This window comes from Branchiostoma lanceolatum, chromosome 10 (assembly GCF_035083965.1).
Source record: "Branchiostoma lanceolatum isolate klBraLanc5 chromosome 10, klBraLanc5.hap2, whole genome shotgun sequence".
In the NCBI taxonomy this organism is placed as follows: domain Eukaryota; kingdom Metazoa; phylum Chordata; class Leptocardii; order Amphioxiformes; family Branchiostomatidae; genus Branchiostoma; species Branchiostoma lanceolatum.
The window spans coordinates 15,355,847-15,380,635 of NC_089731.1; the positions used below are offsets into that span (position 1 = coordinate 15,355,847).

General features: G+C 42.5%; 3 protein-coding genes across 3 annotated transcripts; 2 read left to right on the forward strand and 1 right to left on the reverse strand.

The window, feature by feature from the left end:
- The first annotated feature begins 175 nt into the window (after positions 1 to 175).
- LOC136443961 (D-2-hydroxyglutarate dehydrogenase, mitochondrial-like) lies at positions 176 to 6,856 on the forward strand. The gene is made up of 7 exons (XM_066441341.1): positions 176 to 269; positions 758 to 1,156; positions 2,268 to 2,465; positions 3,341 to 3,534; positions 4,085 to 4,253; positions 4,779 to 5,065; positions 6,132 to 6,856. The coding sequence occupies exons 2-7, from the start codon at positions 814 to 816 to the stop codon at positions 6,549 to 6,551; spliced, it is 1,611 nt and encodes a 536-aa protein (XP_066297438.1). The 5' UTR covers positions 176 to 269; positions 758 to 813; the 3' UTR covers positions 6,552 to 6,856.
- A 78-nt stretch (positions 6,857 to 6,934) lies between these two features.
- LOC136443005 (uncharacterized) lies at positions 6,935 to 7,807 on the reverse strand. The gene has a single exon (XM_066440050.1). It carries the CDS (start codon positions 7,805 to 7,807, stop codon positions 6,935 to 6,937), a length of 873 nt encoding a protein of 290 aa, XP_066296147.1.
- Positions 7,808 to 17,969: 10,162 nt separating this feature from the next.
- On the forward strand, positions 17,970 to 22,401 carry LOC136443856 (uncharacterized). Its single transcript, XM_066441224.1, has 2 exons — positions 17,970 to 18,066; positions 18,310 to 22,401. Exons 1-2 carry the CDS (start codon positions 18,024 to 18,026, stop codon positions 20,985 to 20,987), a joined length of 2,721 nt encoding a protein of 906 aa, XP_066297321.1. The 5' UTR covers positions 17,970 to 18,023; the 3' UTR covers positions 20,988 to 22,401.
- The last annotated feature ends 2,388 nt before the right edge of the window (positions 22,402 to 24,789 follow it).

Genomic DNA, 24,789 nt, shown 5'->3' on the forward strand with positions numbered 1-24,789 from the left:
CCTTTGGCCGCACTGCTTAGCCTCAATATCAGACTCTTTGGGGGCTTCTGAAACGCTTTTGCTGATGACTTCTTTTTGTAATGGCTCGTTTGTGCAGCCAGTTTGTAACAAATGGTTACGGAATTGCTGCACAAACGACCCAGCATAAAAAGAAGTCATCAGAAAAAATGTATTGATAAGCCCCCAAAAATAGCCCCAGAGAGCCTGATATGGAGGCTATCTCTGCCAGATCAAATAAAGGTGTCAGATATCAGTCGTCCATGCCATGGGTATGTACAGTAGACTGTTCTTTATTTTTCTGCATTATTCTATTGCTGGAGATAACGAAATATTTGCAAAATTACCATACAAATACCTTTGTATGTAACTGATGTTGCAGCAGGTTGCATCAGCTTTGCTATCGTCCTGTTGAAAGTCAAATGATGATACTAATATTAATATACAATGCTTGGAACGTTGATGTTTAATAACTGAATGACAGCACAGATGTTTGGATGTTTCTGATGAGGGCATTGCGATATTGACTGAATATCTCAGATATCATCACACTGAAATGTAAAGTTAGCGATTTGTTTTATTATATGTTAAACATTGCTACAAGGTTTTGTTTGTTTTGTAATCCAGATGAGGTCACGTAAAACCCTCGCAACAAAATGCCATTAAACTTGGGAGCGGCGTATCTTATATACGACTAAGATCATGATTTTAGCTGTAAAAAAAGATAAATTTACTGATTTAATGTTCTTTTTCCTTCTAGGGTCCACCGTGGCTGTGTTCAATGAATAAACATTACAACAAGTGTAACAACAACGCATGGCAATGAGGCCAAGCCATGTCATCCGGTATGTCCTTGAACAATACAAGTCGTATCGTGTTCCAAACGTCACCCAGTCTTTGCCATCATGGTATACAAAAGGTACAAATGGCAGCCTTGATAGTTGGAGTCGGTGTGTACATGGCAGCGTTGCCTTGACTCAAAAGAAGGCGGAACGCGTTCCACTGAGCTCCGAGCGTTTTCCTCAACTGAAGAGGGGAGAGTTTGCCAGAGTGACCGACGGAGACCTTCAGGTTTTCGAGCGTCTTGTAGCGTCACGTGTGCTGACAGAGCCTGGGGATATTGAGGGGCATAACGTCGACTGGTCGGGAACTTGCAGAGGTACGGTATGTTTTGTTACGGATCATTAACTTTACGGAAATGACAGTCAATATCGGAATGAACTTTTCTAAACTGTTTGCCAAAATCGTTTTAACTTTCTCCCCAGCACTTAATCATTGAAGCAAAACATCCTTGTGGTACGATTCAAACAACTATATTTCAAGGCGATGGGATTTAGCTACAGCGCTGCTTAACTCTGTAGTCAATAGAGATTGGGATGCGCGGCTGCTTCAGTGTGCTAAAGGTTAGATACATATCATGAAGAATTTGGGAAATACAAACAAGACGCCTCGACCGACAGTCCGAGAAGCAAACATCCATTAATGATTAATACTTAAAATCATTAACATATGTTGCTGCATAGTAGACATACACACCTCAATTTGTCTTCAAACTATATCATAATATCTTCTATCTATATTGTATAATATCTACGTGTAGACTATAGTAGATTAAATGTAACTAGCCAATCGTCTTATAAAAGTTTTGATTTACATTGTACCTGTTGCAATTGTTGCGCAATAAACTTTGATTTGACTAATAGAAGAAGAAGACCTTAATTGCGTGACAATTGTAACTGGTATAAATTACCGTACAATGTATGGCAACTTACATGTACATACTTGGCGCTTAAACTATTGCTAATATCTAACAATTTTAAAGCCCTAATTTAATCTATGAATAATAGTAAGGCCAGTCTAGCTATCTAAGTCTAATAGTATGTATGTTCATTCTCTAGAACACTATTTTGATAATACAAATGTAGTATGCTGCGTTAGGAATGTATGATATGAAATGTCAATGTCAAAGCAGGAAACTCTAGATTCTCATATACCTGATGTCATGTACGAATGAAAATATAATGGACAAAGTATGTAGTCATGTTTTTAAGTGTTCAAAAAGAGAGAAGAAGCTATTAGTTGATTAACATTAGATTAACAATAGTCCATAGTTTTATTTGTTTTTCCTTTTTTTTATGTTAGAATGTAGCGTTTTTTATTATTATTTTGTATTTCACATTTTGCATCCCGTCTGTGGTGATTTGTGCATTTAGCCCATCTGGGCAGGAATATGCAATTAAGACTGAAATTAATATCAAATGTATGTTCAGGTGCTGGTCAGGTTCTCCTCCGTCCCAAGACGACAGAAGAAGTGTCGGCTATCCTGAGGTACTGTAACGGCCGGAGACTGGCGGCGGTGCCACAGGGGGGGAACACGGGACTGGTGGGCGGCAGTGTCCCGGTGTTCGACGAGGTCATCATCTCCATGTCACTCATGGACAAAATCATCAGTCTGGACGAAATCTCAGGTTAGCATAAATAAACAAACAAACAAACAAGCAAACAAACAAACAAACTGAACGAAAGAACGATTGAAAAAAAAAATTAAAAAAAAAGAGGACAGAAAATAGAAAGACCCTGAATTATGCTTTGGTCCCGTTGCCAAAGCGGGGTCCCGGCCGGTCAGCTTGTGATAACGAAAAATATAATATGAAATACAACAAAAGACACAAAACCAAAAAAACGTTTACTCCTGACCATATATTGTTTACTTTCTTGATACGCATTTTTCATTTTCGCAAACAGCCCGGCCGGGCCCAGCTTTCAAAATGTGACCCTAGCGTAATGCGGCAATTCCACGAGGGAATCCAGTTAAAGGCGTAATTTGATAATCTCATAAAGATATTCAAACGAATTTAGCCAGAAGTTAGTCATCGTTAGAGCCAATTTCTCATCTTACACCTTGACAATAACGTCATTCTTTCCGATAGAAGATTGAAGAAATGCATTTCATGGCCATGTTGATTTGATTATATGGATGACATCCTCTGGGAACACCAAAACTGATGCGAGCGTGCGAATGAAAAAGTTAGGCAAATTTAGTTGCTATTATGAATTCTACGTGATTAGGAAGGATGAACAAAACTAAACACACAGAGTATGGTATACCGAAATATAGCTTCTTCATTTTTGTTATTTAAAAACCTCTTCTTTGACTTTTGAATTGACTTAAGAATCCTACAACATTAGTATCCGTTTTCCGAAATGTTTGTTTTTGCCGCATACAGCATGTATTTTCTCATTTTCCATATAATCAAATCAACATGGCCTAAACCCAAATTATTTTAGCAGAACCCAGTCCTAATAAAATCGTACCCACTCGTAACCTTCTCATTTTCCACAGGTGTTCTTGTGTGTCAGGCTGGTTGTGTTGTGGACAAAATCAACGGAGCCTTGGAGCCCCATGGTTTGATGACGCCACATATATTGGGGTCAAAGGGCAGCTGTCAAATCGGTGGCAATATCTCCACTAACGCCGGAGGTCTGCGCATGCTCAGATACGGCAATCTCCATGGTAACGTTCTTGGTGTTGAAGCTGTAAGTATCGCGTGTTTTTGCGAGACTTAAAAAAAAGATTTCCTAAAAGTTGTACCAAGGAAGTTTAAAACAATTTTTGATAGTACGCATTAAAAAGCAATGCCAAATGGTCTGTGTTTGTTGTTGTTTATAATGTGATTTATCGCCATTGATTGAGAACGGCAATGTTTATTGCATATAATTGGGGCAAAATGCTTTAAGTAAATGCATACCTTGAGTACGATAGGAAAACTATGTTATACTTTATAAAATCTATGATTTAAATGCTTCTCCTTTAAAACATATAGTCGCTGTGCTTTTGTTGTGTCAATAAAGATCTTCTTTGTATAAACGAATTTACAATTTTCTATCGTTTAGTAGTTAGATCCCGACATTGCATACGTTAACAGTGAATATGAGGAGCGTGACACTTTCTTTTATGTTTGATTATTACTGAGTAATTGAATGCTGGAAAAGAGTTATGATGATATAATTACTGAGAGTGTAAATTGCAAGACCTGTAAGAGGCCTAGGTTTAATAACAATAACGTTTGTCTTATCTAATGCTTAGGTGTTAGCGAACGGGGATGTTTTAGACTGCCTGTCTACCCTGAGGAAGGATAACACCGGGTACGATCTTAAACAGCTGTTCATTGGTTCAGAGGGCTCACTGGGAGTGGTAACTGCCGCGTCAGTTCTCTGTCCCAGGATCCCGGGTGCCATTAGCGTCGCTCTTTTGGGTGAGTTGGTTTATTCTAGGGTCACGTTTCCAAACCGGGGCCCGGTCGGGCTGCTTGCGGGAACGACAAATGAAGGTTGATATAAAAATATACACAGGAAATGATCATGATTATTTTCTAAAACGTTTTATTGTATTTCATATCAAACTTTTCGTCCCCGCAATATGCCCAGTGCACACTCAATATTTTCCCTTACGAATACGTCTGACAAACTGCCACTAGTAAAGACAGCAAGGTAGTAGTACTAGATATACCTGACTATATTAGCCTGGTTCGAATTCATAGTTTTATATGAAATGTACAATGCAATATGATGATGCTCTGTAGAACATCAAAATATTGACAAAGTTAAAGATTTGCTGTTAATATGTAATCTTAAAAATTGATATTTTTAGAGTGCAAAGAATGTGTACCAATTGTTGATTGTTGTTCGGTATCTGTATCTGCATCTGTATCTGTATAGCCGGTATAACCGCCCTTCGGCGTAACACACCAGCTTGTTAAGAATCTTTCTCTACATTTTAGGGTGTGACTCATTTGCTCAAGTTCTGCAAACCTACGATGCTGCTAAGAAAATGCTGCAGGAAATTCTGTCTGCCGTTGAGTTTATGGACCGAGCCAGCATGGAAGTTGTCCAGGAGAACCTCCAGCTGACATGTCCTCTGGGGGCTCACAGATACTACTTACTGGTGGAGACGTCGGGATCAAACGCTGCTCATGATGAGGAGAAGCTGAACAGTCTGCTAGGACATTTGATGGAGAAGGGGATGGTGGATGACGGCACCGTCGCAACGGAACCGTCCAAAGTCCAGGTTCGGTGCACAGACATGTTATGCTTCGGTCACATTTGCACCGGTGGCCATGGCCAGTAGAGGGTGTAACTCCGGCCGGGCCCCAAATTCGCACCCTCATCAAATCAGGACCCCTATCGCTCCACGTTACTACGCTCGCATAGGGGCCCTGATAATCACCGCCGGTACACATGATTCTGGCGCCGTTACTGACGCTTGCAAATGAATAATTAGTGAGCTATCCTATTTGGCGGTTGATTTGTTCTGACCCTAAAGTAACGATGTGAGACGTAACCTGATTGGTTGATAGCTTCCCAGCGTTCTTTGCGCCTTTGCTTCCGATGAGGGGAAGCAAACCCCTCTGATTGGCTGAAGCTGTTTTGGTGGTGACGTTGCCAGAACCATGTGTACCAGCGGTGATTATCAGGGCCCCTATGCGAGCGTAGTAACGTGGAGCGATAGGGGTCCTGATTTAATGAGGGTGCAAATTCGAAGCCACAAACACAAATTTGTCACGGTGGACTGCCGGATACGGGGGGTGCACCTCTCGGTGTTCTCGCGATTAGTTTATGGCGTCTATTTGTTTCCGGGTCCCGGGTTGATTTTAACACAGAGCTGTGCCCAAAACTTAGCTCGGTGGCCGCAGGGTGGCCCACGAAGGGGCCACGCCCTAAAGTGCACAAAACAGCCCGTTAACTACCCGGCGGGGCCCCTTTTTTCAATTGTGACCGTGACATTTCTGAGAACCTCACATTTACTACTTGTGATTACATGTAGTAAAATATAAATATTCGCACCTCCAATGCTTTCCTTCCATTTCCAACAAGCCCAATATATTGCAAACGCACAACATTGAAAACGACAATGAATCAACTATGCTGGCAATACAACATTACAGCAAAATATCACTATGATAGTAGCCTATTGCAATTTCGTGAAAGTAAACTATCTCTTTCCTATTCATTCAGTTGATATTATATTTTGTAAGTCTGAAGCTCAGTTTCATTCAAAGACCGTGACAATATCTTGTTTTGTTTCCACAGCTGGTGGAATTATGCAATAATTTCTTGTCTGAATGTCGTTCCAGTCTCTATGGGCGTTGAGGGAGAATGTAGCGGTGGCTCTGCGAGCGGACGGCTGTGTCTACAAGTACGACGTCACTGTCCCCATGTCCAGATTCTATGACCTCGTAGTAGACACCAGGGAGCGAGTGGGCACCGATGCGACCAGGGTGGTGGGTTACGGCCACCTTGGAGAAAGCGACATACATCTGAACGTCACCTGCCCAAAGCACAATGAAGATGTTTTTGATGCCTTGGAGCCGTGGGTCTATGACTGGGTCGCTAAGTGTAAGGGAAGCGTGAGCGCAGAACACGGCATGGGGATACTGAAGCGGGACTATCTGTATCACAGTAACACTGGACCAGTGGTACTCTTAATGAAACAACTCAAGGGACTGATGGACCCAAAAGGAATCCTGAACCCATACAAGATCTTCCCAGACTGAAAAGAAATTTTTTTCTGATTTTATGACGCTTTGAACCATCTCAGAATATAAACACATTTATTGCAGGAAATGCAAGAAATCTTAATCTGAATTCAGCTCTTAAACACTACCTGTGGTTTTCATTAGTGAATTCATAATGTTCATAAGGAATACTTTGTTGTCATAACGTAATTCAGAAATAGATTATAGAAGAAAAAACGATTTCATGAAGTCCTTTAGAACAAATATGCAATACTAGAGTCTCGGAGTACATTTAGGACTTAATACACACGATATTCTTGACTCAATTGTAGCTTAAGTATCCAAGTTTTGAGCAATGAAATAAGCAATAAAATGATAACATTTTTACTTCTTTAACTATCTCTGATTAAGTTGTATCAAGATCAAGGAGTGTTCTTGGTCCTTGGGACATTGTGCTCATCAATGACCTTGCTTATGCCCATGGCTTCTTCATGGAAGGCGTTTCCTTTCCTGTGGTCGCCTGTCTTACTCCAGGCGTTTCCAAGGGCCGAGAGAATGTTCGCAATAAGACCATGTGCAGCGTTACTTCCATAGACACGTCTGCTTATGTCCAGGGCTTCTTCATGCAGCTGTATGGATTTCCTGTGATCTCCGAGGTCCCCCCAAGCATTGCCTAAATTTGTTAGTAACACTGCCATGTCTGGATGTGCCCCGGTCTGTCCATGGATGGTCCTACTCATTTTCAGCGCCTGTTCATAGATGTCAATAGCTTTTTCGTGCTCACCCAAGAAACCCCATGCTTTACCAATGTTGTTGAGTATTTCTGCAATATGTGGATGTGCCGCGTTCATACCGTAGATGAGTCTGCTCAACCTTAGACCTCTTTCGTAGAAGTCAATGGCTTTCCTGTGGTCTCCAAAAACGGTCCAACATGCACCTAGGCTGCTTAGTGATCCTACAATGTCAGGATGGGCCGCATTTTCCCCGTACACAATTTGTTGTATCTTCAGTGCTTGATCGAGCAAGGTCACGGCTTTCCTATTGTCACCAAGGTAAGACCAAGCTGTTCCCAGGTTGACGAGTGTTTTTGCAATATGTGGGTGTGCTGTATTCTCTCCAAGCATACGTTTCTGCATCCTCAACGCCTGTTCATAGAAGCTGATTGCTTTCCTGGGATCGCCCAGACGGTCCCAAACTGCCCCAAGGTTGTTGACACATCCCATAATGTCTGGATGTGCCGAATTGGAACCATAGATGCGCTTTCGCATCTCCAGTGCCTTCTCAAAGAACCTCATAGCTTGTCGGTAATCTCCGAGTAACACGTAAGCATTGCCAAGATTGTTGAATGTATTGGCAATGTTAGGGTGAACGGCATTAAGCCTGTGTATGTATTCATCCATCCTTAGAGCCTGTTCATGAAAGTCAATTGATTTCCTGTAGTCCCCAACGTGTGTCCAAGAAATTCCCAGGTTGTTATGCGAATTAGCAATGTCGTCATGAATTGCGTCTTGACCATGGATCAGCTTTCACATGTGCAACCCCTGTGTGAAAAAGCTAAGTGCTTTGTTGTATTCACCCAGGTCTCTCCAGGCATTCCCCAGCTTCGTCGGGCTCGTGCCTGTACACTTCTTTGTTATGATTTGCGACGGGGGACGGGGTTACTGTATACTGAGTAGAGTAGAGTCTTCGGTAACGTACAAGCAATGTGTTCTCTACAAGAATGTACCTACTTGCCACACCTCAGCGGGACACTAGCCGATTTAGTCCGCAATCTAAAGCCGGTACGCCGTTTACCTGTGCCGCCAGTGTTGTCATATCGGCCTCTAAGGGAGGGGCCACGTTGGGTGGGCGGCATGAAAGCTTGATTCTCCCGACTGAAATTCCGCTGGTAGGGCCGCTAAGATAGGTCAACTTCTTTACGTACTACAGTGCAAACTGGAACTTGTGTGTTCTCTACTACGAGTATGTCCTAAAAAATCTGTGTTTTTTTATTTTTATTGTAAAGGTATACGGAGTCAAAGCAGTCAACCTGGCCATGGAGTCGCAGCAAGACGCTGGCCAACCTTGCAAAGAGAACACTGACGAGGCTGGGACTAGATCTAGAGTAAAGACAGTAGAATGCTGTTTTAGACTATGCAACCATGGAAGTTTGACAGTTGTGATGATTAGTAATGATAATAATAACCTTTATTGTACATATTGGCATGGCCTGGCCAGCCAGCAATTATTCCCCTCCCCCCCATGGCATCACTTTCCAAACACTGAAACAGTAATATAAAAATAAAGGAACTAATCTTTATATGCTATGCTATGTTGTGCTGTATTGCAGTCATTTGTACCACGATGCATATATTGTAGGGGTAAGTACCGGTGAAGAAAATTCAAGTCCAGCTTTTTTTGGGTTTTATCGTGCAGAATAGGGTACTATATCATATTTTGAGGGCGAGACACAAGTGATGGGGATTTTTTGGTTCCAACATGAAAACAAGCTGACTATGTTCACACTCTAGGGGTAACCTGATTTGCAGTTTGGATATCATTTTTGGTTTCAAGTGTAAATTTACATGAATGCTTCAAGTGTGTGTGTGTGTGTGTGTGTGTGTGTGTTGGATCACATGAAGGATATAATTTTAGGTTCAGCCATAGTTGACACTTTAATACCACACTCGCCTTGCTGTCTGAAGACTCAGTTTCAGTGTTTCTAGGTATAATCTACACCTATCTAGAGACCAACGTCAATTAGCTAAATCTGTTCTGTTTTGGCCTCAGATTTTTATTATTGTCTTCGACCAGTAAATCTCAAAACGTGGGACTGCCTGCTGGTACTGTTCATTTTCTAATCGGTCAAACAGCCGTCACTGATTTTTGTTCTGGTTAACATCCTTTAATATGCATGTTCAACTTCTAGATCTTTCTTGAAAAAGTGAAAAGATAACAACTGATATGGAGAACCTACAGCTGCTAAAACACAAAAATATCATGTAGTAATTCTGTTTTACATTTGATAGGTGTACAGTGCAAAAGAGACTTGATACTTGAAACAAAAAAAGGATGACACCCATATATGTATTGCTTATTTTGAATGACTTAAATTATATAGATATGGGGTTGAACATTCTCTTCCATTCCACCACATGATCGCACTTGGAAAACCACCTCCACTTCCTTAGTTCCTACATACAACAGAGAAAACAAAAATACATTTCAGTCCTGTTCTTGAGGCATATAATCTTACTAATACCTCCCACAGTTTGAATACAATTTCATAAACATAAAGGGGGCAAAAGTAGCTTAAGTGCAATATGTATACAATACCATACGTGCAGCGATCGGTATTCTAAGCAAAAAGAACGGATGAAACAAATATTGAATGGAAGGGTGTGTGTGTAAATGACTGGAGCAAGGTATAGAAGGTGACCTACTTTTACTCAGCCGCGGACGGTTTAACCGCCCACCCAGCTTTTTTTTACAGTTAAGATACAAACTATACCCCATTCTTTCACAATATCCATTTTCTACGGTTTGTACATGGCTGGGCAAGTTTTGGGGCGGCCTACGCGCGTCCGTAGTTGAGGTGACGAGGAGGCCGCCATGTTTAAATGTTTCCGCCCGCCCGCTGACAGGCGGCGTGGCACGTAAACAACATGGGGGAGGGAGTACATTGCGGGAACGGCAGCAAACACTCACAATCTCGTCAGTTTCTCGCATTTTGCGGGACTTCGCGAGAGTTTAGCAGCTGTTTTGGGGTCACAACAGGTCAATCGAGTATGGAGGATCCACGCTGCCGATTTTGGTGCTGTTTCGTTGCATTTTGCGGCGAAAACGTCGATTTTGCGGCCGATTAGCAGATTTTATGGCCATAACACATTTTTATTTTCTATAATTAAGAAGAAGTGAAGGTAAATTATCGCTTTTAATGCCGAATTCGTTAAGAGAACCGTTCAATCTTCACACTCGCGTTCGCGCCAAGGGGTGATATGTGCGGTTCGGCGGATACCGAGACTTAATTTAAACCTAATTAAAAATCAATAATTTCACTATAAATATAGTTTATTACAATATTTTCGTTGGCGCCAGCGCCAGTTTGTAGCTTTCATCATTATCCGTCAAAAAAATGAAGTTTTGTGTTGTTGGGAATTTCCAAAGTTCTGTATTTTTTCTTCGAAAATATTTATGACAAGGGCAATAAAACATGATGACGTCATCCATATGGTTCCAAAAACTATATTTGGAATCCTTATGTTCTTTGCTACCAATATTCAGTACAAAATAATTTTTCTCTCACTTCTTTACTGGTAAAATAGTACAAAGTCAATTTCACTGGATTAGCCGCCCTGCAAACCTTAAAAGCTTTGAACTTAGCTTTTGGGACCCAAAGTCCCTGATGTTTGAAGTGGTATGCCCAATGTCTACATTGCCATCTGGGTCTACTTGATGAGTAGTTTGGGACACGATGTTCATATACTCTTCAACCAAAGCCTTGTCACCTGTCATGTGGCAGGCGCCTCGCAGGATGCGTGCTAAGTGATGGCCCTCTGATACTGCAATGTCGACCTGCTGAAACTTAGCCATATTACCAGGCGTTTGGATTAGCTCCAACGGAGGCTTGTCTTTCGTACGCTGCCTGCCAAATGGAGTTTTACTTGCCCATGGCATCGACCCATCGAAGGCGAATCCGCGTGGCGTAATGTAGTCATAGAACCAGCTGCCTTCGGGATCATCTGAGTAGAAATCATTGAGAGATTTGATTCCCATAGCTGGCAGAATGGTTTCTCCCAGGTTGATGATCTTGAGGTGTAAGTAGTGCGTCAGGTTACGGAAATATTGTATGTTCTCTTCCGAGTCTGCCCCATCCTCGATCAGAATCGCAAACTCCAGGTCTGAGAATGGGGTGACTAGTTCTGTTGCCTGTGAGCCCAAGCCAATGAAAGCATACCTGCACGGTGGTGGGCCAATGCGACAAATGCACTTAGTTAAGAGTCTATCTACAAAGTTCTGTCTGTCATATGTTATTTGTTGGAAGAGCTCCATGACTGCGTTAGCTCTTGTCGTCTCGAGATCTCTCACTTCGGGGCCATTTTGATCATAAGTGTAGGGATCGTACTGCTGATCAATAGTTCCAAGTCTTCGCTTAACGTTTTCCCTCATTTCCCTCATCTCATTCTTGTGTCCCATATCTACATCATACAGGTCTATTTCACATACAACGCCCCCTACATAACGTAGGAATATCTGCTCGGCCTGTTTGAGGGTTTGGATCAGCATGTCTCTAAAATCATCGGACTCAGACCTGGCCATTGCCGCGTTGTAGAGAGCAGCAGCTTTGGTGAAGTCTCCCCCGTCTTTGGTGATCTTCCCCCGCTCGAGGTAGACTCCTCCCAACTTGTACAGACAGTCTGCTTCTGAATCTGGTTGTAACGGTTGGGATTCTGTGTGGGCAAGGGAATACAATGTGCACAAATGATACCACCAGCTCCGCCCCTGAGGCGTGAGGCGTGATCAAAAATATTTTTCCCGGATACATTCAAGGCAAATACATTTTCCTGTCGTTAGGGTTACATGACTGGCGACATGTGACATGAAACCAACAATTGACTGCTACTGTGAAGACACTCTTCTTGTATAACCGACAGCGCAGGTACATAATTATATGGCATTATGGTGGGTGTAATAACTTACGCTGGACAAGTTTCAGTGCTGATGCAAAGTGCTGCTCCGCCATGTCCAGATCTCCCCCCTGTAGGGCACGACCGCCATGCTGCAGATGGACCCTGTAAGATCTGTAGAAAGATATAAACACAAACATGAAATTAAGCTGCATAATAGAGTTATTATAATTGGGTGATGATGACATTATACGTAATTTACAGTTGTCCTTTGAAATATTATTCACCTGCCTATCAAATGGCAGATACAAGCACTATACTAGAATACAATTCGAGGCAATGAATGTTGAAGAATATGGTTAGGCTACACCAATCAGACAAAATTTGATAACTCTCACCTCCATACATCTGTGTGGCCAATGCCTTGCTGGACGTCTGGTTTGGTGTATTTTGTAACAGTCTGCTGAAGTAGCCTGCCCTGTTTCTCACCTCTCTGACGTGATGTGCGGCTCCAATCTCTTACGCTACCGAAAAATCAGTATAGCTTTGTTATTTGTTACCACGATTTCGAATCATGTTCGAAGTGACGCATTCGACTAGAACACACGTCATTCGCGGTCATTTGCAGGTACATTTTCACTCTAAATCTGCGCCAAAACGCCATTTCTTTCCGAGGTGCCTGCATAAGAAGAAAACCCACTTGATTACAAATACAAACCATTTTCTGGACAGTCTATCTCTGCTGACATTTTATTGTGGACATGTAACGTTTAACCAAGCTACTGGCGCCATATTTTGTTAATGACCTTGAATGTTGCAGGGCTTGTTTACGCAGGCATCAAGTACTTCTTACCCTATCTGTGAGACATGACATTATTCCAAATCGATATAAGAAACGCAACCAAAGTGCGTTAAAATTCACTAAGCGAGGGTTTGAATTATTGACAGCTAATATTTCCAGCTATATGCGACCGGTGCAACGGCCGAGTGGGTAGAGTGTTCGCCTTGCATACGGTAGGTCGTGAGTTCGAACCCCGGCCAGGTCATACCAAAGACTCTAAAATGGTACATACTGCTTTCTCTGCTTAGCACTCAGCATTTGGGAAAGAGTATGGCAGTTAAACACACACCACTGCCAGTGGACTAGCCCCCTGCTGTAGTGACTTGCACAAAGTTGTGTGGCCCAATGGCTTTGGAACCGGAGATGGGCGCCGCCTTATGCACCTTTCGGTGCGGGAAGGACTTTAACTTTTTAATATCTCCAGACTCGTGTTTTAGGGATTTTTGTTTGATACGGCGGAAATTTGAATTACGGGTGTTTGAGACCTTTTCTCGGTCGTAAAAATGATGAGAGATTAAAACTCCCGAGGGAAGAAAATCTAATATTACTGTTATGGTTCAGAATATACTGATAAACATCAGGATTTTTAGTCACGTTTTGGATAAACTTAAAAATAGTTGGATAAAATCAGCTTCTTGGTTTGTGTCCACCGAACATCCTTCCTAAAACAGCCAACTTTGCGTATTTAAGGAAACATTGAGACATAGTTATGCCGCATGCGTAACAAGAGTTCGGAGACCTCAAATCTCCATGAAATACATAATATGCAAATTAGGCCCACATTTGCATAATTTGTATTCCACAATGTTCACTGTCACATAACTTCCAAATGTCACGAGTATGAAATTCCAACTAATATGGAATTACAGTATTTTCTCATTAATTATGCAAATTAGGGCCTCATTTGCATAACTTCTATCTATCAATGTCCCTTTATTTCTCAGATACATATGTTGCATTTCTGAACTGTCGTACCATTGGACTGAGTGGGTCTATAACATTTCCCCATTAATTATGCAACTGAGATTCAGATTTGCATGATAACCATTTCATTATATCAAGTATCCACGTAATAGAAACAAACAAGTATACTAGTTGGGTTGTACATCCTTCTGTGGTTTAACTATTAGCTGCGTGGTCCCTGGGGACTTCTTGACCCAATTCTAAACTGACAGGTGACACCTGCCATAGAATGCCTGTAATGGAAATACAAATAATCCTCATTACTTATACAAATTCAATCCCAATTTGCATAATTTGCACTTCATTGTGTACATCTCTGTCTAAGTTACCTGCATAGTAAATAACATAAAATTTGTTGCTCCTTTCTTCAGTTATTCTCCTTAGAAGATTTTGACAAATACGCCATTGCAGTTCCAGTGATACATACCAGGTGGCCCAAAATCCACCTTGACCTTTCTCCTTCCAACACCTACCCACATACCAAATATCATTACAATCCATCAACACGTTCTTCAGTTATGCTGACTTTAAGCATCCGGACGCACAAACATACACACACGCAAACACACAAGCAAGCCCACGCAAAACAATATCTCCATGAAGAAATTTTTTTCATGGAGATAAAAAGGTAAGATTCGAGGTATATACATTGGCTAATTGCATTTACAATAGGCGAGACACGTGCGAGAGGTCGTTTTTCTCACTATCATGATCTTTTAGAAGTTGTTACAGCTCCCCCGGGACCACCCGGAGTCCCGGTAACCAGATACCCTCCTTTACGGAGAAAAGTTGCCATAGCAACCGACCGCCGTGTACTACTAATTAAGATTTTTAGTGGTTATGGGCGCTACACCCCGACATTTTGTTTTTGTCAAGTTGTAAAAAGACAAGTCTTGTTACACAACCGTTCTACAAATTGCAACTTAATAATAATTCCCATGTTTCAAAATATACTTTCTTTATTGAATAAAACAATCTCACGTTGCTTCCCTGTTGACCTTGTCCGATTGAACAGCCTTTGGCAAAACAGACATAGACGTGCTAAGTTACACATGACGTAATGGAAACCGCCAACAGTGTTTGTATGTATTCTCAACGATAGCCTAGCGTAATTACTCACCTTTCTCACTATTTCCCGAACCTTCTCGGTGTATTTCACACGGCGAAGTAGAACTTGTCTGTCGCCGGGTGCCTTACACTTGGTTAGAGCAGCATAGTAGAGAGCAAATGCCTTAGATAGCTTCGACAGTTCCGTGAAACTCTTTCCTTCTTCAAGGTACGAATCTCCGAGTGTTTTCAGAACCTCTACTTCCAGATACGTGTCTCTTGTCGACACAGCATCCACCAATACTTGGGCGTAGGATTCTCTTCGCGAACGCAGGCTAGTTGAAGTTCTTCTGGCAGTTGCGTCGACTTCTTGACATATTTCTGAAACCCTTAAGGTATTGTTTACTGTAGCAAAGAGATTGGCAGTCTTGATTTGGCTCTCATGTTTCCCACATATTGTTAGAGACATCTTGGACAGAAAGGTACTTTTGATTTTGTCCATGTACCGTAAGCGATCAGAAATCGCCTCTGAAATGTCCGTGTCCATACAGCTCACAAAACAGGCGGTGTACATGGCAGCCGCCCTGTCAAACACGTCTTCACTCTTTGTGCGTTTTCCTGTCTCAAGAAACAAGTCACCAAGACACTTGAGTGCTTCCGCCTCTATCCTTGTGTCCATGTCTGCAATAGCGTTCACAAGGACCTGTCCGTAACCACGTTCTGGGCTGCAGTTGTTCTGTAGACGTGAATCCACCTGCCGTAGTTTTTGTGCTAGACTCGCCATTGTTAACGATTGTTGTCCGACGGTCAATATATGACCTTACCTGTGCCTTCCCCCAGTAACTAGTATTCTGCACGCAGATCCTCTTCTTTGTAGAATCGTATGTTACTTCTTGTCGTAATCAAACAAAATTTAGTGAACAAGGCAACAAATCCATACAAGTCCCGTTGTTAGTTGTTGGGAATCGTTACGATCAAAAAGGTGTGAACAGGTAGTTCAAAACAGTTCCGGGTTTGCTTTTACTCGTGTGAAATTCTGGGTAACCACCTCGGGTAACATTTGATTTTCGGCTATTCCATATAGCGTTCCTCGTGTGGACCGACAAAATCTGAAGAAATATCAATGAAACAACTACACATCTCCTAACAAATAAATCATTTAGACATATGGATAGCATGGACCTTGCCACCTTACTGTTTATCTTTCTGGTAGAAAGGAAAAATCACAATTAAGTGAAGACCATTACCCCCCCCCCCCAAGCTACATGGAATAGCCGAAAACCAAATGTTACCCAGAATTCCACACGAGTAAAATCAAACCCGGAACTGTTTTGAACTACCTGTCACACACCTTTTTGATCGCAACGGTTCCCAACAACTAACAACGGCACTTGTAGGGATTCGTTGACTCGTTCACTTTATTCTATTACGACAAAAAGTAACATTAGCTTCTACAAAGAAGATGGTCTGCGTGCATACTAGTTCCTGGGGGAAGGCAGGTGTTTACAGGTAAGGTCACATATTCACCGCCCGACAACAATCTTTAACAATGGCGAGTCTAGCAAAAAAACTACGGCAGGTGGATTCACGCCTACAGAATAACTGCAGCCCAGAACGTGGCTACGGACAGGTCCTTGTGAACGCTATTGCAGACATGGACACAAGGATAGAGGCGGAAGCACTCAAGTGTCTTGGTGACTTATTTCTTGAGACAGGGAAACGCACAAAGAGTGAAGACGTGTTTGACAGGGCGGCTGCCATGTACACCGCCTGTTTTGTGAGCTGTACTGACCCGGATATTTCAGAGGCGATTTCTGATCGCTTACGGTACATGGACAAAATCAAAAGTACATTTCTGCGCAAGATGTCTCTAAAAGGACGTAGGAAACATTGCAGTCAAATCAAGACTCCCAATCCCTTTGCTACAGTAAATAATACCTTAAGGGTTTCAGAAATATGGCAAGAAGTCGACGCAACCACCAGAAGAACTTCAACCAGCGTGCGTTCGCGAAGAGAGTCCTACACCCAAGTATTGGTGGACGCTGTGTCGAATAGAGACACGTATCTGGAAGTAGAGGTTCTGAAAACACTCGGGGATTCGTACCTTGAAGAAGGAAAGAGTTGTACGGAAGTGTCAAAGCTATCTAAGGCGTTTGCTCTCTAGTATGCTGCTCTAACCAAGTGTAAGGCACCCGGCGACAGACAAGTTCTACTGCACCGTGTGAAATACACCGAGAAGGTTCGGGAAGTAGTAAGAAAGGTGAGTCATTGCAGTTTAAAGCTAGACTATCGTTGGAAAAAAATATATATTCAAAAAGTTCGTCACGCCCATTTGTGGCCGTTTCCATTACGTCATCTGTAACGAGGCATGACATGACGTCTATGTCTGTGTTGCCACAGGCTATTCCATTGGACAATGTCAACAGGGATGCAACAGGATATTGTTTACAGGAAGTATAATTTTGAAACAAAGGAATTGTAGAAAGGTTATATATGAGACTTACCTTTTTACAACTTGACTCATTTGCCACAAGAATATGATATCGGGGCGTAGCGTCCATAACTACTAAAAATTATGGCCAGGAAATTCTGTGACTTAAAGGTAATGAATAGTAACGAAGTTATTCTGACTTTTCTGTAGCGTTACCGTATGGGTAGGAGGCGCATATCACGTCCGAGAGGTGGGAAACCGGGCACGCTGCTTCAGCAGGCTGTCACAAAAAGCACCAAACGGGAGGTCAAGCAAGGCATTGCCAAAGCAGACGTATGGAGGTGAGGTTCGTTTTATCTGATCGAGTGGTGTATCCCAACCATATTCATTGTCTCAAATTGTATAAAATGCTTAATTGTATCCGCCATTTAATTGCCAGGTGAAAAAAACAACAACTCAAGGACAACTGTAAATGAAGCACAAAATGTATAATGTCATAATCACCAAGTTATGATAACTTCATCATGCAGCTAAATTTCATGTTCGTGTTTGTATTTTTCTACAGATCTCACAGGAACCATCTACAGCAAGGCGGTCGTGCCGTACTGCGGGGAGATCTGGACATGGCGGAGCAGCACTTCGCATCAGCACTGAAACTTGTCCACCGTAAGTTGTAACACCCACCATAATGCCATATAGTTATGTACCTGCGCTGTCGGTTATACAAGAAGAGCGTCTTCACAGTAGCAGTCAATTGTTGGTTTCATGTCACATGTCGCCAGTCATATAACCCTAACGACAGGAAAATGTATTTGCTCTGAATGTATCCTGGAAAAAGATTTTTGATCACGCCTCAGGGGCGGAGCTGGTGGTATCATTTGTGCCCATTGTATTTCCTTGTCCCTGCAGAATCCCAACCATTACAACCAGGATCAGAAGCAGATTGCCTCTACAAGTTGGGAGGAGTCTACCTCGAGCGGGGGAAGATCACCAAAGACGGGGGAGACTTCACCAAAGCTGCTGCCCTCTACAACGCGGCAATAGCCAGGTCTGAGTCGGATGATTTTAGAGACATGCTGATCCAAGCCCTCAAACAGGCCGAGCTGTTATTCCTACGGCATGTAGGGGGCGTTGTATGCGAAATAGACCTGTATGACATAGATATGGGACACAAGAATGAGATGAGGGAAATGAGGGAAAACGTTAAGCGAAAACTTGAAACTATTGATCAGCAGTACAATCCCTACACATATAATCAAACTGGCCCCGAAGTGAGAGATCACGAGACGGCAAGAGCTAACGCAGTCATGGAGCTCTTCCAACAAATAACACATGACAGACATACCTTTGCAGATAGACTCTTATCTGAGTGCATTGGTCAGCTCAGCCCACCACCATGCAGGTATGCTTTCATTGGCTTGGGCTCACAGGCAACAGAACTAGTCACCCCATTCTCAGATCTGGAGTTTGCGATTCTAATCGAGGATGGGGCAGATTCTGAGGAAAATAGACAATATTTCCGTAACCTGACACACTACTTACACCTCAAGATCATCAACCTGGGTGAAACCATTCTGCCAGCCATGGGGATCAAATCTCTCAATGATTTCTACTCAGATGATCCCGAAGGCAGCTGGTTCTATGACTCCATTACGCCTCGCGGATTCGCCTTCGATGGGTCGATGCCATGGGCAAGCAAAACTCCATTTGGCAGGCAACGTACGAAAGACAAGCCTCCGTTGGAGCTAATCCAAACGCCTGGTAACATGGCTAAGTTTCAACAAGTCGACATTGCAGTAGCAGAGGGCTATCACTTAGCACGCATCCTGCGAAGCGCGTGCCACATGACAGGTGACGAGGCTTTGGTTGAAGAGTATATGAACATCGTGGCCCAAACTACTCATCAAGTAGACCCAGATGGCAATGTAGACATTGGGCATATCACTTCAAACATTAAAGAATTTGGGTCACAACAGCTCAGCGCACAGCTTTTAAGTGTAAAGAAAGAAATATATCACTTCCCCGCCATGGTCATTCAGAACTACGCTTTCTTCTGTGGCTTACAGACAACCAGTATGTGGAATACGGTTGAACAACTGAAAAACGAAAATCTCGTGAGTGAAGAGAACGCCCATCACCTTGCAGTGTTGGTCGGAATCTCAGCAGAACTGAGACTGAGAACCTATCTTGCCAATGGCAGTCAGAGAGAGAACATTTCAGCTTTGCAACGTGTTGATACGGAAAGGTCTCGTTCAATCGGTAGTGGTGCCATTGATTCGGTCTTCTACATTCCCAACCGAAACATGTTGTTCAGATACTACTACTCAGCAGAACCTCTTCGAAAAATCGCACTGAAGCCCAGCAAACAACAGAAGGAAATGTTTCTGGAAACAAGCATATTTGACGCATCACCACGTGTAAAGGGAGTGATGCAGATGGAACTGTGCGATTTCAAGAGAGCCAAACAAGAGTTGGAAACCGCACTGAAGGATGCAGAAGCAAACAAGACAGGAGAGTACGAAGAGATAGTGGGACTACTTGCGAACGTTTCTTATCATATTGGTGATCAGAGGAAAGTAATACATTACAGTGAGTTGTCATTGGAGATATACAGACATCGATATGTACACGGCGTGCATCCAAACATCGCTGCTTCATTAAACAGCATTGGTTCAGCTTGGAGCGCCATGGGTGACCAACAGAAGGCAATAAACTTCTTGCAAAAGGCGTTGGATGTGGAAAAGCTCATCCATGGGCGTAATGCTGATAATCCAGGCATCGCTGGGTTATTGCACAATCTAGGTAACTCTTGGAAGCATCTAGGTGATTACAAGAAAGCACTTGGCTTCAATGAAGAAGCACTGGGGATGAGGAAACGTATCTTTGGGGAAGATAAAGATCATCCGGACATCGCCCCCTCGCTGAAGAAACTTGGTGAAGCTTGGAGGAATCTGGTCGAGGCCCGGAAAGCAATCTTTTTCTATGAGCAGGCGCTGAAGATGTTCAAACGCGTATACGGACAGATGGCTGCACATCCAGACATTGCAGACACACTCAATGAGCTAGGAAAGGCCTGGAGAGACCTGGGTGATTACAACAAAGCAATTGACTTCTTCACACAGGGGCTGTACGTGTTCAAGCTGATTCATGGTCAAGACGCAAGTCACGATGACATTGCAAATTCATTTTACGACCTGGGAAATGCTTGGAGACACGTCGGGGACTACAGGAAATCAATTGACTTTCATGAACAGGCTCTGAGGATGAATGAACACATACATGGGCCCAATGCCGTTCACCCTAACATTGCCAATATATTCAACAATCTTGGCAATGCTTACGTGTTACTAGGTGATTACCAACAAGCTATTATGTTCTTTGAGAAGGCACTCGAGATGCGAAAGCGCATCTATGGTCCCAACTCGGCACATCCAGACATTATGAGATGCGTCAACAACCTTGGGGCAGTTTGGGATAGTCTTGGGGATCACAGGAAAGCAATCAGCTTCTATGAACAAGCACTGAGGATGCAGAAACGTATGCTTGGAGAGAATGCAGCGCACCCACACATTGCAAAACACTCGTGAACTTAGGAACAGCTTGGACTTACCTTGGTGACAATAGGAAAGCCGTGACCATGTTCGACCAAGCACTGTACTGACGATACAACAAATTGTGTACGGGGAAAATGCAGCTCATCCTGACATTGTTGGATCACTAACCAATCTAGGTGCAATTTGGAGCCTGCTTGGAGACCACAGGAAAGCCATCGACTACTTTGAAAGATGTCTCCGGTTGAATAGACTCATCCACGGCATGAACGCGGCACATCCACATATTGCAGGAATACTCAACAACATTGGTAAAGCATGGGGTTCCTTAGGTGAGCAAAAAAAAGCTATTGACATCTATGAACAGGCACTGAAAATTCGTAGGGTCATCCATGGAGAGACCGGGGCACATCCAGACATGGCAGTGTTACTAACAAATTTAGGCAATGCTTGGGGGGACCTAGGAGAGCACAGGAAAAACATACAGCTGCATGAAGAAGCCCTGGACATGAGCAGACGTGTCTATGGAAGCAACGCTGCACATTCTCTTACTGCAAACATTCTCTTAGCCCTTGGAAACGCCTGGAGTAAGGCAGGCGACCACAGGAAAGGAAACACCTTCCATGAACAAGCCAGAGCCATGAACAAGGTCATCCATGCGCACAATGCCCCAAGGACCAAGAACACTCCTTGATTTTGAAATAACGTTATCAGGGATAGTACCTTCAGAGAAAGAAGTACCAATAATTGTATTGCTTATTGCTTGTCATTTTATTTCTCAAAACTTGGATACCATAAGAAAACAAGAGTTCGGAGACCTTATATCTCCATGAACTATTCCGATTATGCAAATAGCTTCCACATTTACATAATCTCTGCTTGGCCATGTACAGCTTTAACTAATTTAAACATGTCGTAATATTGACATTGCATGCTTGCAATCATCTACGACTTACATGAGTTATGGCGTTTTGCAGAAATTATGCAAATTAGGAACTTATTTGCATAATTGGTATCTGTTAATGTTCCACCTGCCATAAACTACACATGTTACATGTATTTGAGTCCTATAATGGAAAACACTGCAAATACAGATTTTTCTCTTTAATTATGCAATTAAGTCCCAATTGGCATAATTGATTTTTCATTATGTACATCTCTGTCTTAGCTACGTGTATACTAAATATCACGGAAATCAGTGGTTCCTTTGCTCAGTTATTCTCCTTGGAAGATTTAGACAAAAAACGCCCCTGCAGTTCCAGAACAAGCTGCTAGCTGTAGGGTGCCCAGACATGCACAACTTCTTTCTTACATCACAAGCTATCTGCCACAAAATCAAGATCATAGCACGTCTAGGTCAAAATATACAAAAACAGAACTTCTGCTGCAGTACCAATGCCACTTACCAGGTTGCCCCAAATCGACCTTGACCTTCGTCTTCGCACCACCTACCAACACACCAAATATCATCATAATCCATCCAAAGGTTCTTGAGTACTAAAAAAAATCCGGGAAGACACACACACACACACACACACACACACGAACACACACAAACACACACACACACAAAACTATATCTTCATTTTTCATGGATATAACAGAACAATGGCAGGTTGTGTAATACAGATGGTTGGGTGTAAGTTCAATGTTGGGAGTACACGTGACATGCCTGAGGCAACCTTGCAAGGGGGTCTTGCATTAGGCATACCTGGGGTCTCCAGGTGACAACAACAACAAGAATATCAGGTGTCATTTCCTTGTGGCACAGTGGTGCAAACAGTGCTTCAGTTGGGAACAGTCACCCCATATGGTCACACCTTGATCTTAAAAGAGCTCTAAAAGAGAATATCATGTATGTGAAAGTGATGATGGTGATCTTTGTCACCGTTGTGACTGGGCAGCAAACGGTTTGGCCCAGGACGGAGGACCGATTCCTGTGCAGCCCTGTAGTTCACGTTCACAACTATCTGGACAAGCAGGAGCAGGGTGACCAGCCAGAAGAAAGTCAGGTGAGTCACAAGCTCCCAATTCAAACACACTAATGGTAGAGTCACACTTGGAAAAATGGGCCCCGCCATCATGTAGCTTACTGGCTGTGTAGTTTTCTACATTTTCGGGTGTGACCGTGGGACACCCTGCAACTACCGGGCTATTTTTGGGTACGGCGCTGCGCGAAAGGGGTCCATTTCCGGACAAATCCGATATTGACACATCACTGGGCATGTTACATATTCGGACCGTTTCCAAGTATTCAAATCGATACCTAACATATTCGGAAATATTTTGATTCAAGAAATATTTCCTAGCAAATTCGGATAAATACAACTTTTTATTTTTACGGATACTGTTCAGGGTCGTATCGTTACTCCGGATACGTGTTTCTTTATGTATACGGAGATATCTGTTGTTAAGATACTTTGGCAATCCATGTTGTATTCTGACTCTGCCGTGACAGGTCAGATATCCGGGAATGTATTGACTCCGAAAATGTTGCTATTCATTTCCGGACAAATCCAAAGTTTGACACATCACTGGGCATGTCAAATATACGGACTATTTCCAAGTACTTATTTCGACACCTGAAATATCCGGAAATATTCTTATTCAATGAATAATTCCTAGCAAATCCGGATAAATATAGTTTTTTTTTTATTTACCGGATTCTAAACAAGTTCGTATCATAACTCCGGATACGTAGTTCGTTATGTATACAGAGACATCTGTTGTCAAGCGCGAAAGCGGTCTATTTCTGGACAAAATCCGAAATTTGACACATAACTGGACATACCAAGTATTCTGAACGTTTTCGGACATTTTGGCAATACATAACATTTACGGAAATATATTGAATCAGTAATTGTTTCGTTGCAGATCAAGCCAAATATGACTTAGGATATTTGCGGATACCGTACATGGAAGTTTCATTACTCCGAATGTGTGTTTCTTTACATACACGAAGATATCTGTTGACTTTGTCATGACAAATATCCGATAATATTTCGAATCCAAAACAGTTGCTATCTTTATTAATGCAAAGCAAGTACTACCGATTATGTGCCATTTTAGTTTCTGTAGTCCAGGTTAAGGTATGCGTTTTACTGTATTTTCCCACATATCCGGGAATACATATGATGGCCTGCGTCGTCAACCGATGAACGCGGCGACTATGATGATGATGATGATGATGATGATGATGTTCCGTTTACGCAATATATTTCGTTCTCTGTGATAAAATGAAAGATTCCAGGCAAATCTGAATGTTGAACGTGCCGCGTATTCGGACAGTTTCAGAAAAGGAATTTCGACACAGCATATCGGGAAATATTCCGATTCCGGAATTGTTCATTTTTGTGTGTCCAGGAAATATCTTGGTTTATCTTTTGTCCGTATACGAAGCATGTTTTCTGAAGGCGTTCCGGACTCCGAAAATGACCAGAATCAAAACAGTTGTCCGGAAATAAGTCCAGAAATGACAATCCATAGCAGAAGGGCGTTGTGGGACACTTAGATTTCCGGAGGAATTTGCGCGTATCATGACCAAGATACGGTCGGTACAATAATATTTGTTGCCTCTAGGAGGAGCTTTTTGTCTCCGTGCTTGAAACTATCAAATCGATCAGCAAATACACAACTTTGGGTTTCTGGTAGTTCTTGAAATCTAAAAAAGAATTGCAAGAGTGCATTAAGCCAAACAGTGACACACTTTGTGATCTTGTGCCAATCAAAGCAACTTAAGTTAGATTTCCATAACCGATTTATACATGCATGTGCAAAATTGAAATACCTGCATCAATCTATTGCTGAAGCATGATATGAAGACAAGCGTGTGGCCTGC

Bases quoted from the DNA above. Each gene is read 5' to 3' on its own strand.
- LOC136443961 (XM_066441341.1), top strand. From the start codon at position 814: ATGGCAATGAGGCCAAGCCATGTCATCCGGTATGTCCTTGAACAATAC. The intron at 3,535-4,084 runs GTAAGTATCGCG...TCTAATGCTTAG, and splicing joins ACGTTCTTGGTGTTGAAGCT to GTGTTAGCGAACGGGGATGT. The intron at 5,066-6,131 runs GTTCGGTGCACA...ATGTCGTTCCAG, and splicing joins CGGAACCGTCCAAAGTCCAG to TCTCTATGGGCGTTGAGGGA.
- LOC136443005 (XM_066440050.1), bottom strand. From the start codon at position 7,807: ATGAGGTTCTTTGAGAAGGCACTGGAGATGCGAAAGCGCATCTATGGT.
- LOC136443856 (XM_066441224.1), top strand. From the start codon at position 18,024: ATGGCGGAGCAGCACTTCGCATCAGCACTGAAACTTGTCCACC. The intron at 18,067-18,309 runs GTAAGTTGTAAC...TTGTCCCTGCAG, and splicing joins AGCACTGAAACTTGTCCACC to AATCCCAACCATTACAACCA.